The sequence below is a fragment of the Seriola dumerili genome, unplaced genomic scaffold (genome assembly GCF_002260705.1).
Source record: "Seriola dumerili isolate Sdu_G_001 unplaced genomic scaffold, Sdu_1.0 BDQW01000301.1, whole genome shotgun sequence".
NCBI lineage: Eukaryota > Metazoa > Chordata > Actinopteri > Carangiformes > Carangidae > Seriola > Seriola dumerili.
Window position 1 is genome coordinate 2,716,132 of NW_019174556.1, and position 14,370 is coordinate 2,730,501.

At 38.7% G+C, this 14,370-nt stretch overlaps 1 protein-coding gene across 1 annotated transcript; it reads right to left on the minus strand.

Moving 5' to 3' along the window:
- Window positions 1–8,938: 8,938 nt before the first annotated feature.
- LOC111231449 (cyclic nucleotide-gated channel rod photoreceptor subunit alpha-like) lies at window positions 8,939–13,328 on the minus strand. The gene is made up of 8 exons (XM_022758543.1): window positions 13,127–13,328; window positions 12,215–12,331; window positions 12,028–12,084; window positions 11,637–11,768; window positions 11,448–11,552; window positions 11,003–11,109; window positions 10,210–10,820; window positions 8,939–10,116 (listed from the first exon to the last, which is right to left on the minus strand). The coding sequence occupies exons 2-8, from the start codon at window positions 12,307–12,309 to the stop codon at window positions 9,181–9,183; spliced, it is 2,043 nt and encodes a 680-aa protein (XP_022614264.1). The 5' UTR covers window positions 12,310–12,331; window positions 13,127–13,328; the 3' UTR covers window positions 8,939–9,180.
- Between the last annotated feature and the right edge of the window lie 1,042 nt (window positions 13,329–14,370).

Here is a 14,370-nt window from a genome sequence, read left to right on the forward strand (position 1 = left end):
AACACCGAATCATTACAAGATGCTGTTAACAAAGAATGATCAAACAAGGGAGTTTATGTGTTAGGCTCAACCCACCAAAATCAAACGAGCCATTTGTTCTGCTCTGCAACCCCGCATGTTAATGCTGATTGAAATTCATATCAGAAACTCACAATTTAGAAGTTTTGTCCCCCGGGGTATGCAAATGCTGCCAAAAGTATTATGATGGAGATTCAGTTTAATAACAGGCCAGTGTGTGCAGTGTGAAAACAGATCATACATATTCAGAGATTAAGTTATGAATTTATGGATATTGATATTATGTCAACATAAAGTGTATTGTGGTGTTTTCCTTCCATGAACTGTGAAGGAAACATTTTTAAAAACTTCAAAGTACGAAATATTTTCCCCAAAGGTAGTTCGTCCACTAATTGAAAAAAAAGTGGGGAAATTTTTTTTTTTTAAATTCAGGTAGCCATTTACAGAAGGCATGGACATAATTTCTATGGCTTTTACATGGGTCTTTGATCAATATTAAAAACCCTGAGGGGTTCTCCAGTTGTCTGTTGTATGATATGAGCAACCTTGATTAAAGAAAAGTGGAAGTCTTGCCATTATTTTTTAAATGAAAGAATACATATGACAATGTGTAATATATTCAGGGATGAACCAGTGGGAAATGAGATCAACCTAAATGGGTATTTCAGTTTGCACATATATATTTGGAGCAAGGAGGAATGCAGTGAGTTGCATACAAACTAATCACTGACAAGTCATTCCTTTTAAAAGTCTGATTTGAAAGACCAGGTCTCTGAAATCATCATTTTGTAGTTCCTGAGCATTTCAGCTCCCTTGAATAGATAGAGGGGATGTGATGGAAACATTAAGCTCTGCTCGCTGAGGAATGAATATGACAATGATGAGTTGAGACCCAGAGAAATTTGAAAAACTGAAATAGGTTTATATTAAAAGTTTGCAGTTTTTCCATTTTTTCTGTCATTTTTTCTGACAACACTCTCTGACACTGACATTTGATATTCGCCTAATTATGATGAAAACCACATTTAGTGAAATAAGTGATTTAATACTCGGTGGAAATCAAAATTTTCCTGTCATTTTTAATCCTCATTGGCAGACTACAGACAGGCTGGAAGAAGAAATGGGATGACATGTAAGAGTCTACAGCTGGCAGTTTTTACAGCACCCAGTTAAAACCAATGTGGTCTCATGCAGCGGTCCTGCAATGAATCCTAACATTCTTAATGTCCAATTAAATTGTATGATAATTGTGGAGGCTGCAGTTTATGGTGCTGTTCAATTGTAATGTGTGATACAGACAGGTGTTTCTATAGTTTTGTCCACCCCACTTATATCAATGAGGATAGGCTGAATGACATAAGCACTTCTCTATATAATGCCATACAGTTCAACATCACAAATTACATCCTCTTAATTCTCATACATACAATATAAAAACACCTTCTGGGCCCCATTAGACATATTGTGGTTTACATGACACAAACAAAAGATCCAAGGTTAAAAAATACTTAATTTGCATGTGATGCATATTGTCGCAGAGTCCAGTCCTGACCCTTGTCTGTTTTCTACTCTGATATTTGAGACTGGCTGCTTAATGAGGTACTGTGGAGTTGCTGTCTGGCTGTGGTTTTGTTATGTGCGTGTTTCATGGCAGATACTTGATTGTTGTTAGGTAATTAGATTTTTTTGACATGAAATGACATTTTTGGCATGTCTCTTACAGCATTTCTATGTCTTGTAAAAATATCAGAGCAGCGGTTACGTAGCTTCAGCTGCAGCGTTGTCGTCAGCTCTTTTCACAGCTGCCGCCGTGGTGTGTCAGAACTCATGTCAGGGCTCGGGGCTGTTTTCTCTAATCAATTCAAAATGTAACCAGGGACAGCAATTTATTTGCTAATGAAAGAGCATTGCTCCTCAATTATTTCCTAATTAGTCCTTACTCCAGTCATTGACAGCTGAGCGCTGCATTCCTTCCCAATATAATGGGAAGTTTATTGTACTTTAGTTTTTGTGCACAAAGTGAATGTGACTATTGACCAACAGACAGTTACACACAAATCAATTAAAGGTTATCAGAGGGCATGTTTGTGCTGCTAAAACATTTTGACACAGAGTCAGACAGTTTTATGAATGTAAACTTCAAATAAGCAGTAATAAGACATTTGACATACAGACGGGCGGACCAGACCTTCTGTTGCTGTCACAGTATACCAAGCCAGGTTGAAGACTTTAGGAGTGAGCCTTTAGGAATCATCTGTGAATGTTGAATGTTACTCTGATAAGCACTCTTGCTCCAGACAATGATGCTAATGATAATGACACATTAAGATATGCTAAAGTGTTAGAATACCAGCAAAAAATGTGGTTCTTTTTCCATTCTGTTAATGCAGGGTTTCTACAATACGATATGTATACTTTCACATTGTGACACCAATCTGCGGGTGTGACTGTTAGTGTTATACGACCTGTGAGACCTGGGGAAAGAGGGCTTGGCAGGGTATTGGCAGTTTATGTCAATAAAGCTCCATTAAAAGAGTGACAGGAGAGAAGCTTTCATGTACCGATCGTTGTTCTGGGTTTTAAGGAACAAGAGGACAATATGTTCCAAAATCTCTTCATTTACACTATAGGTAACATGCACAATAATATATAGTTCCCATTTAGAACAAGGAATAGAACAGAAAATGAGAATAGATGTAGTTAGCATGAATTGATTTATGTAAATAATCCTGATAATCAGTAAAATAATGTAATATACAAAATAAATCTTAACTGTCAGGGTATGTGGTAAGTAGGGGTGGACCCAAAATGCAGCCAACACTTGGGAGACGGCGCAGACAGGTTTATTAAACAAAAGAACTTAAAAAACAAGCACAGGGAACCACAAGGAAAGACAACAGGCAACAAGAACAGACTGAGGACAAACCCGGAGATGAACAGGATGAGAACAGCTCTGCGACCAACCAGACATGAACAGACGACGTGAACTGATGAGGACAAACCCAGAAATAAACAGACGAACCGACCCAGACAAAGAGGAGCACAAAGACTATATAGACAAGGGAGGCAAGGGTGATTGAACACAGGTGAAACACATTAGGGCGGGGCAGACAATCACCACACAGAAAACAGGACCAAGACAGGAAGCAAAACACTGAGACACACAAGGAAACAAATTACAAAATAAAACAGGAAGTGCACGGGGAAACAGAGCACAAGACAGGGAAGACTAAACTAGACACTAGAAATACCCAAAACACAGAAAACCAAATCAAGAAAGTCCAAAAAAGTCCAAAAAACCAAAACCCTGGAGCCTCCAGGCTGAGACCATGACATTAACAAAGACAAATCTTATTTTACAATATGTTTTGTATATGAAATCCAAGCCAACTGCCAGACAACAATGTCAGTATTGGATTATTTTTGCAAAAGCTGCAATTATGTGTGATGAGTTTTTCAAAATATGTTCAAAAAGTAATTCAGACTATAAAGCTTGTGGAGGTGCCTCAGTGGTCTTGGGGGTTACCCTGAGTCTCAATGTCCCTGGTTTTGCATCGCTGGACCTTTATTATTTTCCATCTCTCTCTCTCCCTCACTTCCTATGACCTCTCCACTGACAAATCTCTAAAAAGGCATAAAAATGCCCCAGAAATACTTGAGGTGCAGAATCTTCCCACATGAACATAATTCCTGGAATACTGGTAAAGTTGTCTCCACGGTCAACACTCTTTGCTACAAATTACTTTTACTGTAAATAAACAGTAGTTTAGTTCAACAACAAATAATGTATTCCTGGATACGTAATTGCTGACAGGATTATGTTCAGAGACAATTTTTCATTTTGAATGAATGAAGCCCACAGGTAGAGGCATTTGGGTTTGCTCAAAGTGTGCCCACAGACCAGGGTTCACATCCACAGTCCTGTCAGTGGTTTGGTCAACAATAGAGCTCCGGTTAAGGTCACAGCGATTATTGTGGTTTTGGTTACATGTTGGTAAACACATAATGTCTGTATTCAGTGTGCACTATTTCTGCATTAATCTAACTCGTAACTTGTCAGCTGTTTGGGAAAAAAGTCTGATATGTCATGATTTTCATCGGAGGGGTTCTGTAAGACAATTACTGAGGGTCTTTCCGGTGACCGAATAGTTCCAGGACAAGTCTGGTGATATTCTTATTCTTTATTTGTCAACAAATCCCATCAAAAGACCGAATGTGCTTATGGCTGACAGCCACAGACAGGGTATGGAAGTTGAAAAGTATTGAGACACACACTAATTTGTTTTTGGTTCTGGTCGTTTTATGGGATTTGTTGACAGTAACAAAGATATAGAATAATGCCAGCCTTATCCTTTAAGACACTTTCTATATATGGTAGGTACAAGTAAATAGGTTAATACTGTGCTTCATGTCTTCATCTGTTGCTAATATAAAATATAACCCTTTTACTCTACTCTTGATGATTGTTGGGCTAATACTGTTCAATACAATGAAGCCCCTTGGGCTCTGAATCCCACGGAGAAATATCTCCTTTGGGAAATCAGCCTTATAGGCAGCAATTTCCCCGGGATAAATGGCATGCGCTCCATCACTTCACTGTGAAGACATTTTCATTGGTTATCACAATTGAGTTTCATGACAATAGGGGGGCTGAGTATGTGACATTAATATTTATCCAATGTAGGGTGTGCTGTATAGTTCCAGATGAAAACAAAGGATTTAAAGGATCAGGTCCAGTGATGATGAGGAAACTTGTTGCATATATAAGCAATCTCACATCTACAATTTAAAATACATATGGAATCAAATGTAGTGACATTTTATATTAACGTTCATGTACATAATTACATAATGGCTATATACAGTACATTCATGAAACCAACGTAACAGACATTTCTGTTACAACTTAGCAAAATCATCAACTGATGAAGACTGAGATAGGATTAAAAGTACCACAAAAAGCTAGTAAGTGGACATTGAGTTAACATTATTTTTTCAAAAAAGAGAATGTACTCTTTGCCAAATTAACTTGTGACAAGTGACCTAGGGCAAGAATTAGCTGTGGGCCCCTGCTGACCCCCAGTTTATGGTAATTTGGTTAAACACAAATGTGTACATTTTTATACAGGGCCCTGGGTCCTGGCATTGATTGCATTTTTTGTTTCACATTTTTTCATTTCTTCATTTAAAAAGCAAATTAATATTAAACAACATTGACATTCACTTGCATCAATGTAAATGTGCCCAGGAAAATGGATACACTGGAGGAAATGCAGATATTATGTTGCTCTGTAAGCAACAAATTTCTGTTAACATTCTTCTCTAGCATAACTGCAACAAATTTGCACAAATCAAATTAGTAGTGAAACAATTAGCCAATTTTTTTGGCTGACAGATCAAGCAAAAAAAAAAAATCTTTGGCTTCAGCTTCTTTAATGTGAATATTTGTTACTTTTCTTTGTTTTGTATCATGGCCAACAAAACAAGTAATACAAATATTTTGTTTGAACAGGAAACTTTTGACACAAGTCTGTTCTATTAAATGAAAAAACATTGATTCATTATTGATTGCTACAATCTGCAATAAAGCAATACAAACCATCTGCTGTCATTGTGTGTAATTAACACAAAGATGTTGCTCTACTCCAGGATGTACAAAACTGTCACTTATAATTCAGTGGTGCATGCAGCTCCTCCACAGAAAGCCAACAAATCACCACCATTTCTGTCATACTTGCTGTGCCAGTTATCACAAATTGGTTGCTTTTCTTCTTGGCTTGGCTTGGCTTTATCAACTTATTGATTTATTCATTACAGAGAGAATGTCACTCTGCTGGTGCCACCTAGTCTTTAGTGCCAACAGGCCGACACAAAAGATGATCAATTGTCACATCCTCAGCTGCACTCACACTGTTATTTGTAGGAAGAAGTTAAGTGTGTGTGTGTGTGTGGCATTTGCCTGGCTTTGAGAATAAAGTGTTCAATTCTGTTCACAGGAGAAGTCTGTGTATGTGCGCATAAAGTACTGGCAAGAGAAGGCAATTTTAGAGCTTTTGATGTGAAACACACACGTTATCGCGAAAATGTCCCATACTTTCTGTGGCCACTGAATAACAAAGAATAGAGGGGAAAAAAAATCCTGCTAAGAAAACCACTTGACCGACTTGACTTGATAAATATATATATATATATAAGAGCTAATTTGCTTTATATCAAATAAAAGATAATAATAAAGCGAAGAGGTAACTTGCATTAGATAAAGAATCTTTTATTTAGTCTACAGTTTGGAGAGTGCCCTGTCAAACATTGCTCATACGGACTGCTGGCCTGTGTACGAGCCAAGTAGGTTCTGACAGAGTAAATGCTTAAACACATGTCAAAATAGACTTGCTGTACCTCCTTAGATCGGTTAGAGTCTCTAGAATTCAAATATTCAGCACGTAAATATAATTTATTAACATCTACCAGTATTCTGTACCAGCGGTGGTGACTGCCTACCATTCAGACGTGTAGAACTACGATTCTCGCTCCATTCCTCCATTCCTTGTATTCCTTTAGTCTGAAGGGTTCACAGATCACAAAAATCTAAAGGGCTTTAGCGTGTCTGTTGTTGTTTGTTAGCTTTTTGGCTACAAAATGGAGGCCTCCAATCAACTTCAAGGGGGTTTAGTTCTATAGGAATTACTTGCTTGGTGCATATGCCAAAAAAGTTTCTGGCTTCCAGGTTAGGTCTTATAATGCATCCATGTGCTCTGGCCTGGGAAGACGACGTGTAACCATGCTGCTTTCAGACAGATCGCGGTAACTGCACCGCTGCGCTCTGAAACCCCACCTGCTAGCGCGAGCGGTCAAAGTTCAACTGCGGCGCGCTGTGACAACCTTCCGCACAGCCAATTGAAACACAGCTATTGAATTATGGCACAAAACAAAAATGGAGAAGAAACTGATCCTTTGTGTCTCTGAATACCCCGAAATATAAGCCTTTCTTGGCGACAGATTTCTACCCAAGTAGGCATGTCAGGTGTGTTTTAAGATATACAATCCATGATTTTAACAGTCTATAGCTTGTTGTAGTTCGGCACTATGTGTGGATGTGTCCGCTTATACACAGTCTATAGTCCTGCTAGAAGTTCTGGAACCTCCACCCATTTTTGGTCTGTCCTCCGCGACTTCACGGACAGTGTGCTGAACCAAAGATCCTCTATACAGGTTTGTCTACTGTATCTGGCTGAACCGAGTGGCGAGCGCCGCGCAAGTCGCGACATAATGACGTTATCTCCGTCGGAATGTATGACCATGAAAACAAGCACATTTTCAGAAACTAGAATATGTTACCTTTCAAATTAGGTCTCATAAATCTATTTTGGCCTCATAGTTCTTCTGTTGTGAGCTTATTATATTTACATAGCCTATGCAAATTGTAAATTGTAACCAGAGTAAATCTTACAGAAAATTCTCAAAATTTAGTATAATTTGTTTTTGACTGTTAAAATCACGGTTTCATAATACATTTATGATGTCACCGTGCTATCGTTAATATTTGCTTAGGGTTAGGTGCAAAAACAACATGGTTATGGTTTGGGAAACATTGTGGTTTGGCTTACATACTACTTTGTCAAGGTTAGGGGACCTTCGTCTCCATGGTTACATTAATAAAAACATGGTTACAGTCAGGGAACAGTCACTGTCAGGGTTAAAATAAACCTATGTTCAATGTCGGTTGGAAATGGGAAAAGAACAATGATCTCCCGTTGTTTTGCTGACCTACCTATCCACCTCAACCTCCTCCCTCTGTAGACTTGATAAAATCACCTCACTTTCTCATAATTACTACGATCACCAGAGGTCTTTGTCAATTGAACATAAACATGTCTCTTTTTTGGGCACTTGTGTGTTTTTTTATTTGAAAATCTCCAATCTTAAATCAATTCATGCATTCACTCGGGCAGTTCAGGCCAGTGGCACCCACCCTGATATGACCCCTTATAAAACAATTGTGTATTGTTGGTGTTCCTTGTCATGTTTCAGATGAGCTGACAGCAGTTCCATCAAGCAGAAGTTTCCCCTCTAGACTTCTCAGATGGTTTCATTTAAATAACTGTTTGAAGCCTAAAGTTTAAGTTTTCAATTAGCTCATAAAAACATAAACAATAAATATGTGAGTGTAAATATGAAGAGAAGATTTTGCACCAAAACATCCCACAAAAATTTTGAGAGGTCACCAGACACTTCTATTAAACAAAACAATGTATATTTTTTCTGTTTTTTGCCCTGATTGAAGAGAAGGAATTCACTCAATTCATGTCCACACTAAGGATATATATATATATTTATATTCTCATGTCTCTGTTTGGTGATCAGTAAGTTGGACAATTGATTTTAAAATACTGCAGCATAGTCTACAAATCACATACTGGGGAGGGACCAAATTATATGACCTCAGATCAACACAAAAAAAAGGGGAGGCTACATTTTTTCATAATGTTACACATAGTTGGAACAACCTTTTCAATGGTTAAATGACTGTCAAAATCTGACAATGGCCAAATTTAACATAACAACTGTTCACTGCTGTCGATAGTAATGACAATAATAATCTGCCTTATATTATTATTATTATTATTATTATTATTAGTAGTAGTAATAGTATATTAGCAGTCATTGATTGATTAGCTATTTTTGAGAGTGTGCTGCAGTCCAAGAGCTTCCAAAGTTGTATGACTTGTAACACATGAGCAGAGCTACTGAATGTACCTGTATCCTGACTATTTACTATCCTCATGTGGCCAGCAGTGTTTACTGCAGGGCTGGGAACAGCAGTCTGTCAGTAAATGATATTTAGTCATGAAAATCACAATAAATAGGACAACTGAAGCCAATACTTTATTTGAATTGAATGTCAATATTGTCATTGGCAATATCTGTCCACTGAATTACCATCTTTAATTTTATAATATATACACAATGGCAATACTTGAAACTGAAGACAAGCTCCAGTAGGTATTTCAGTCCGTCTCTAGTGTTTGTTATTTTTGTCTTTTACAGTTTTTAAGTATGAGTGATTTATTTAAGAAGCAACTCCCGTAAGAAAGATATCTTTGTGGGAAATATTCTATTGTGGCTACACAGAAAAGTGCTTGGTATTTTACAGGAGCTTTAGGCTTATTTTTTCTCTTCCTCTTCTTTTTCCTCTTCACCCTTTCCTTCATCATCTTTTGCTTCCGCAGACTTTTCTTCTTCACCCTTTTCCTCGTCTTCCTTTTTCTCCCCATCTTCTTCCCCCTCTTCTACCTTTTCCTCTTCCTTTTTCTCCCCATCCTTTTTCACCTCTTCTTCCTCTTCATCCTCCTCCTCTACCTCTTCTCCTGTCAGGCGCTCCAGATCCGTGATGCGGTGTCTCAGAGCCTTGTCAGCATTCTTGTAATTTCCCAGAATCTTCTTCAGCTTGGTCTGCATCAGATCCATTGTATTATATAGTCTGTTGACCTGCTCCTCCAGCTCCTGTACCTCAGGCAAGATTTTAGATGGGTCCAACTCTATCAGACCATCTTTCATCAGGATCTGCCGGCCTTTTTCCTCTAGCATGCCTTTAGCATCCGGGTACTCTGTCAGTGACTCCATCAGGTCATCCTTGGACAGGCAGAAGAGGTCTGAATATCCAATGCTACGGATGTTTGCTGTCCGCCTGTTCCCTGCCTTGCTGCCTTTAATGTTGAGAATACTGATCTCACCAAAGTAGCTGCCACTTCCCAGCACAACAAATTGTGTGACACCATCATCAGCAACAACTGCAAGTTTTCCATCTTTGATAATATACATCTCACGGCCAATGTCGCCCTTCTTGCAGATGTAGTCTCCAGGGCTGAAGACTTGAGGCCGCAGCTTGAGCACCAGCTCGATCAGCAGGCCTGCCTCACAGTCTGCAAAAATACGAACCTTTTTTAGAGTCTCCATGTGGACCTGGATGGCGATTTCAGCCTTTAGCTTGTCTGGAAGATACCTCAGCACCTCTCTTTCATCCTGCGCCTTTCCGTTATTCCACAGATAGTCAAACCACGTGATGACTCGCAACTCAAGTTCCTTGCTGACTTTTCGAACCTATTAATGAAAAGAAAGCAAGAACAAAAACAACACAATCAACAGATGATTGTTGATCCAATTTTTTATAACAGAAAGAGGACGACCATCTACCTGCATGTACTGCTTGATGTTGTCGATTCGGGCTTGAAACTGGGCTTGGGCAGCATTCATGTTGGAGATCATGGTGGCAATGTTTCCTACAATTGTGGCAAAGATCAAGACTCCGACTAAGAAGTCGACCACATGGAAGAGAAACTCAGAGTCCAGGGCTGGTGGTGGTGTTTCGCCGATGGTGGTCAGGGTCAGTGTGGACCAGTAGAGGCTGAACGAGTACTTCCTCATGGGCAGCCCAAAGTCAGGTTCATCAGGATCATCCAGAGCCGGGTAAACCCAGTCATCGGCCCCAAAACCAATAGACTTGGAGAAGGAGAAGTAGAAACAGGCATTCCAGTGGATGATAATAAGGATGTACATGATCAAGTTACCGATGCGGAAGATGTTAGGGTAGTTGGTTTTAGTCTCCGTCCTCGTGAAGAACTCCATCATGCGGCCGATTCTCAGCAGCTTGTTGAGGCGGATCTCTGGGTAGTCAAGGCCGAGGACGAAATAGAAGATGTCAGTGGGCAGCATGGAGAACACATCGAGACGAAACTGGAAGCTGCTGACGTAGCGTTCCCGTAGCAGCTTCTCGTCTTTCACTATCAGACCTTGCTCGAGGTAACCTGTGTTTCAAGAGGTACAAATTTAAAGGCACATTATACACAAGTTTTTGAGAAAAATGTTGGAATTGAATGCCAACCAAAAGTATCTTCTATATTTGCTTGTACAAATGGAAACCTATTCTTCAACAGATTTTAAAAGGCTTTCTGTAGTTTGAAAGGCTAAGCCTACATCAGTTTTTTACCTGTTCTGGTCCTGAAAAGCATATCAGCCAGGTAGATTACATCTGAGGTGTAGTCCAACACCATCCAGTAAATGATGTAGTTATGCTGCAGCTCCTCAAAGCAAGCCCTGTTTGTGGAAGAAGAAGCAGCAGTGTGTTTTGTAAGTTAATAATGTTCATCTCCTTCACCACTGTGTCCTATTGTGCTACAGCTGCAGCCAATGAGGTGCCAATCTTACTAGTGTCAACTAACACGGAGTGTAGCATTCATTGTTGGAATGTATTCAAATTGAATCAAAGAAGAAAACTTCCCATCAGCTTTTAAAAGAGCAAGGCTGTTTCCTTGCACATAGCTAAAATTGCAATGGTTTGCAACAGCTTCATATGAAGCCGAATGGAATCACACAGACATTTGAACGGCAGGGAAATTGCAATGTTGAATGAGAATCATTTTTATATAGGTCACCTGGCAATAATCATGGTCCAGTTGTACATGACTGGTATTGTGATGACAAACAGCCAGTTGTAATACAGATTCCCAGCAGGATTAATCACAAACAATTCTTTGGGCCTATGAAAAGAGTGGAAGACAGTGTAAGTTTAATACCTGAAAGCGTACAGTATTTAAGGAAGTTGGTCCAAATTATGTACTTACTTATCTTTGTCCTTTTCCTTTTCTTTCTCTTTTTCCTTTTCTTTCTCTTTCTCCTTTTCCTTTTCCTTTTCTTTCTCTTTCTCCTTTTCTTTCTCTTTTTCCTCTTCTTTCTCCTTCTCCGCCTTCTCCTTTCTGTAATGTGAATGAATGCATTAGAGAAAACTGTGCATCAAAATCTTTCTTTTAACAACATTTCCTAAAAGGTTTGCTAAATAACAGAATTACTATTTCTTCTCTTTCTTCTCTTTTTTCCATTTTTTTCTTTTTCTCCCTGCAAAAGGATTAATTAACACATTTATTAAGCTTTACTGAAATGACTTAAGAAACATCAAAGGAAAATTGTTTTATAAGGGCTTTGCTTATCACTTCCCGACTCTATAATGGTACTTACTCTTCATTGTTGTTACTGTTATTCAGATTGAGCAGACGATGAGGACTTGATTCACGTCTGGAACAAACACAGCATGTTACACAAGAAGTTAATTAACTGATAAGTCTTACTTTGTTATTCCTCATTAATGTACTGTAAGCCCTCTATTTGAATTAGCGTGACATGTGTCTTTGAAGGTTGGACTCACAGGTCATCCTCGCTGTGCTCTTCGCTGTCTGTGGCAATTTGTTGTGCAGTGTGAGGCGGCACAGTGAGGCAGGGAAGGGTGGCTGAAGAAGTCATTGCAGCAGATCTGCAGTTTAGCCTGCAAAGATAAATCATGAGGGGAGGTTTTGTGTAAGGATAACAGCTTTGGACATGACTGGAGGTCAAATACTACAGCTACTCTCTGGCTGTATGAGACCACCAAATTATGTACATGTAGAGCTGAAACTATACATGTCCATTATTTGATTAGTTGATCGACAATTATTCAACAATTGGGAATTTTTTAAAGCAGAAATAAACTGCTACCAACATGTACAATGTGAATATTTGGTGGATTTCTTTGTCTTCTATGATGAAAAAGAATATCTGACTGTTGGTCAGACAAAACAATACATTTGAAGAAGACATCATTGGTCTCTGGCAACTTGTAATGGAAAGTCTTCAATATTTTCTGAAATTTTTTAGACAAAAACATTTAGATTTAGCCCTACATACGTGGCTCCACTGTTTTAATACACTGTGAGAAAGAAAAAAAGTTTAAGAGTGGGTAACACAAGGAGCAGAACTCTTTCCAGTTGCGTAACAGTAGATGCTTTCTCCAAAAGGTGTTTGTGTTCTCCCCGCATACAATTGTACTATAACAAAAATCTCCTTCCTGAAGAGAGCAGCCTTTTTCAAAACCATCATCGAAATCATTAGTTCACATCTTCTGTCATTTAGTGCTAATACACAAAACAGAAAATAAAATAAGCAAACTTTATGTGGTACATTTATCACTCAATATGTCCTGCTATTCACATCAGGTCAGAAACCTTTATCCACATCATACGTGCTGTAATATTTTCCTTGTTCAGACATTTTAAACAATGCAAAATAGTTTGTCATAACTTACCTTTTCCACTTGTTAATGTAATGTGAAGTCCATTTTCCTTTGATCCTCGTGTAGTTTTTTTTAAAGGTTTTCTTTTTAAGGAAACTGACCACTCAAAGCAGCAGCAGATTTATTGTATCAATCATCGGATGCTACTTAAAATAATATCAAAATGTTGCTAGACACCTATAAGCATTGAAGTCTAACTAACTGTGTCATAGAGTCTCAGTGACCCTGATAAGGATTTGTGGATTAGAGTTGGCTGAGGAGAGGAGAGGCAAAGTCACTCACCCTCCTTATTTGTCCACTGCAGTGGGAGATAAGGTACGTTCAAGAGAAGTTTGGACAACCCTCAGTTAACTTGTTAATGAGGATCCACAACACTGAAAACCATTCTGTGCAGAACCTTCTTTTATTTATTTATTTATTTCATTTATCTGCAACAGGCTGTAATTTTCCTGACTAACTGCGGGACAGTGGAGGATTTAGTCTGCTTGCACACACAGCATCTCCTGCTCAGTCAGCACCTCTCAGCCATATCCAGCTCTGATCCTATTAGATGGTGCCGGGCATTTCAGATTTCAGATCAGGTGGATCTGGCTCCTTTTATATGAATAAGAATCATGAGAGTGAGATAAATCTGACCCTCTGTCAGTGTTGAGTTTTGTGCCCTAATAGCAGGAGATCCTCCTCCCTTGGGGTGCAATAGATATCCTGTGCTTCTGTGGCTCTCCCTGTTGGCTGATGTGGTGTTTGCAGTTGTGTGGCATCAAATTTCACAGTTCATACTTGAACTGTAGATGCTGAATCATTTGGGGAGAAGTAGTTGTTTTTGTGTGTGTGTGTGTCTGTGTCTGTGTCTGTGGTGATGAGAGTAGGCTTTTTGAAATCACTGTATCACAGTAAAAGCACAGGTGTAATAATATAATTATTTGATGGATGAAGTGCATTTAGCTGCTTCAGTTTTAGTGTTCTGGTATTATATTATATTTCCTATGACACGCACAAATGTCTGCAGTGACAGTCTAGAGAGACAGGAATAGGAGGAAAGACTAAGAAAACCAGTGTCATCATAGTCATGTCAGTAGCATGGTAATTCAGTGACTAATCAATCACAACTGAATTTCAAGTACTGTATTGCGAAAAGTATTTTGATTAAAGACAGGAAAACACACATCACAAAGAAAAGCTTCAATTGTCCGAACACACTTTACTTGTTTTGCTTTACAAACAGCATTACAGATAGTTTTTTTCACATTTTACAT

What these genes read in the sequence shown, in the direction of transcription:
- LOC111231449 (XM_022758543.1), bottom strand. Translation starts at nt 12,309, where the DNA reads ATGACTTCTTCAGCCACCCTTCCCTGCCTCACTGTGCCGCCTCACACT. An exon ending in TGGACCATGATTATTGCCAG is followed by an intron (nt 11,110 to 11,447) that starts GTGACCTATATA and finishes TTCCACAAACAG; the next exon opens with GGCTTGCTTTGAGGAGCTGC. An exon ending in ACATCAAGCAGTACATGCAG is followed by an intron (nt 10,117 to 10,209) that starts GTAGATGGTCGT and finishes TTTCATTAATAG; the next exon opens with GTTCGAAAAGTCAGCAAGGA.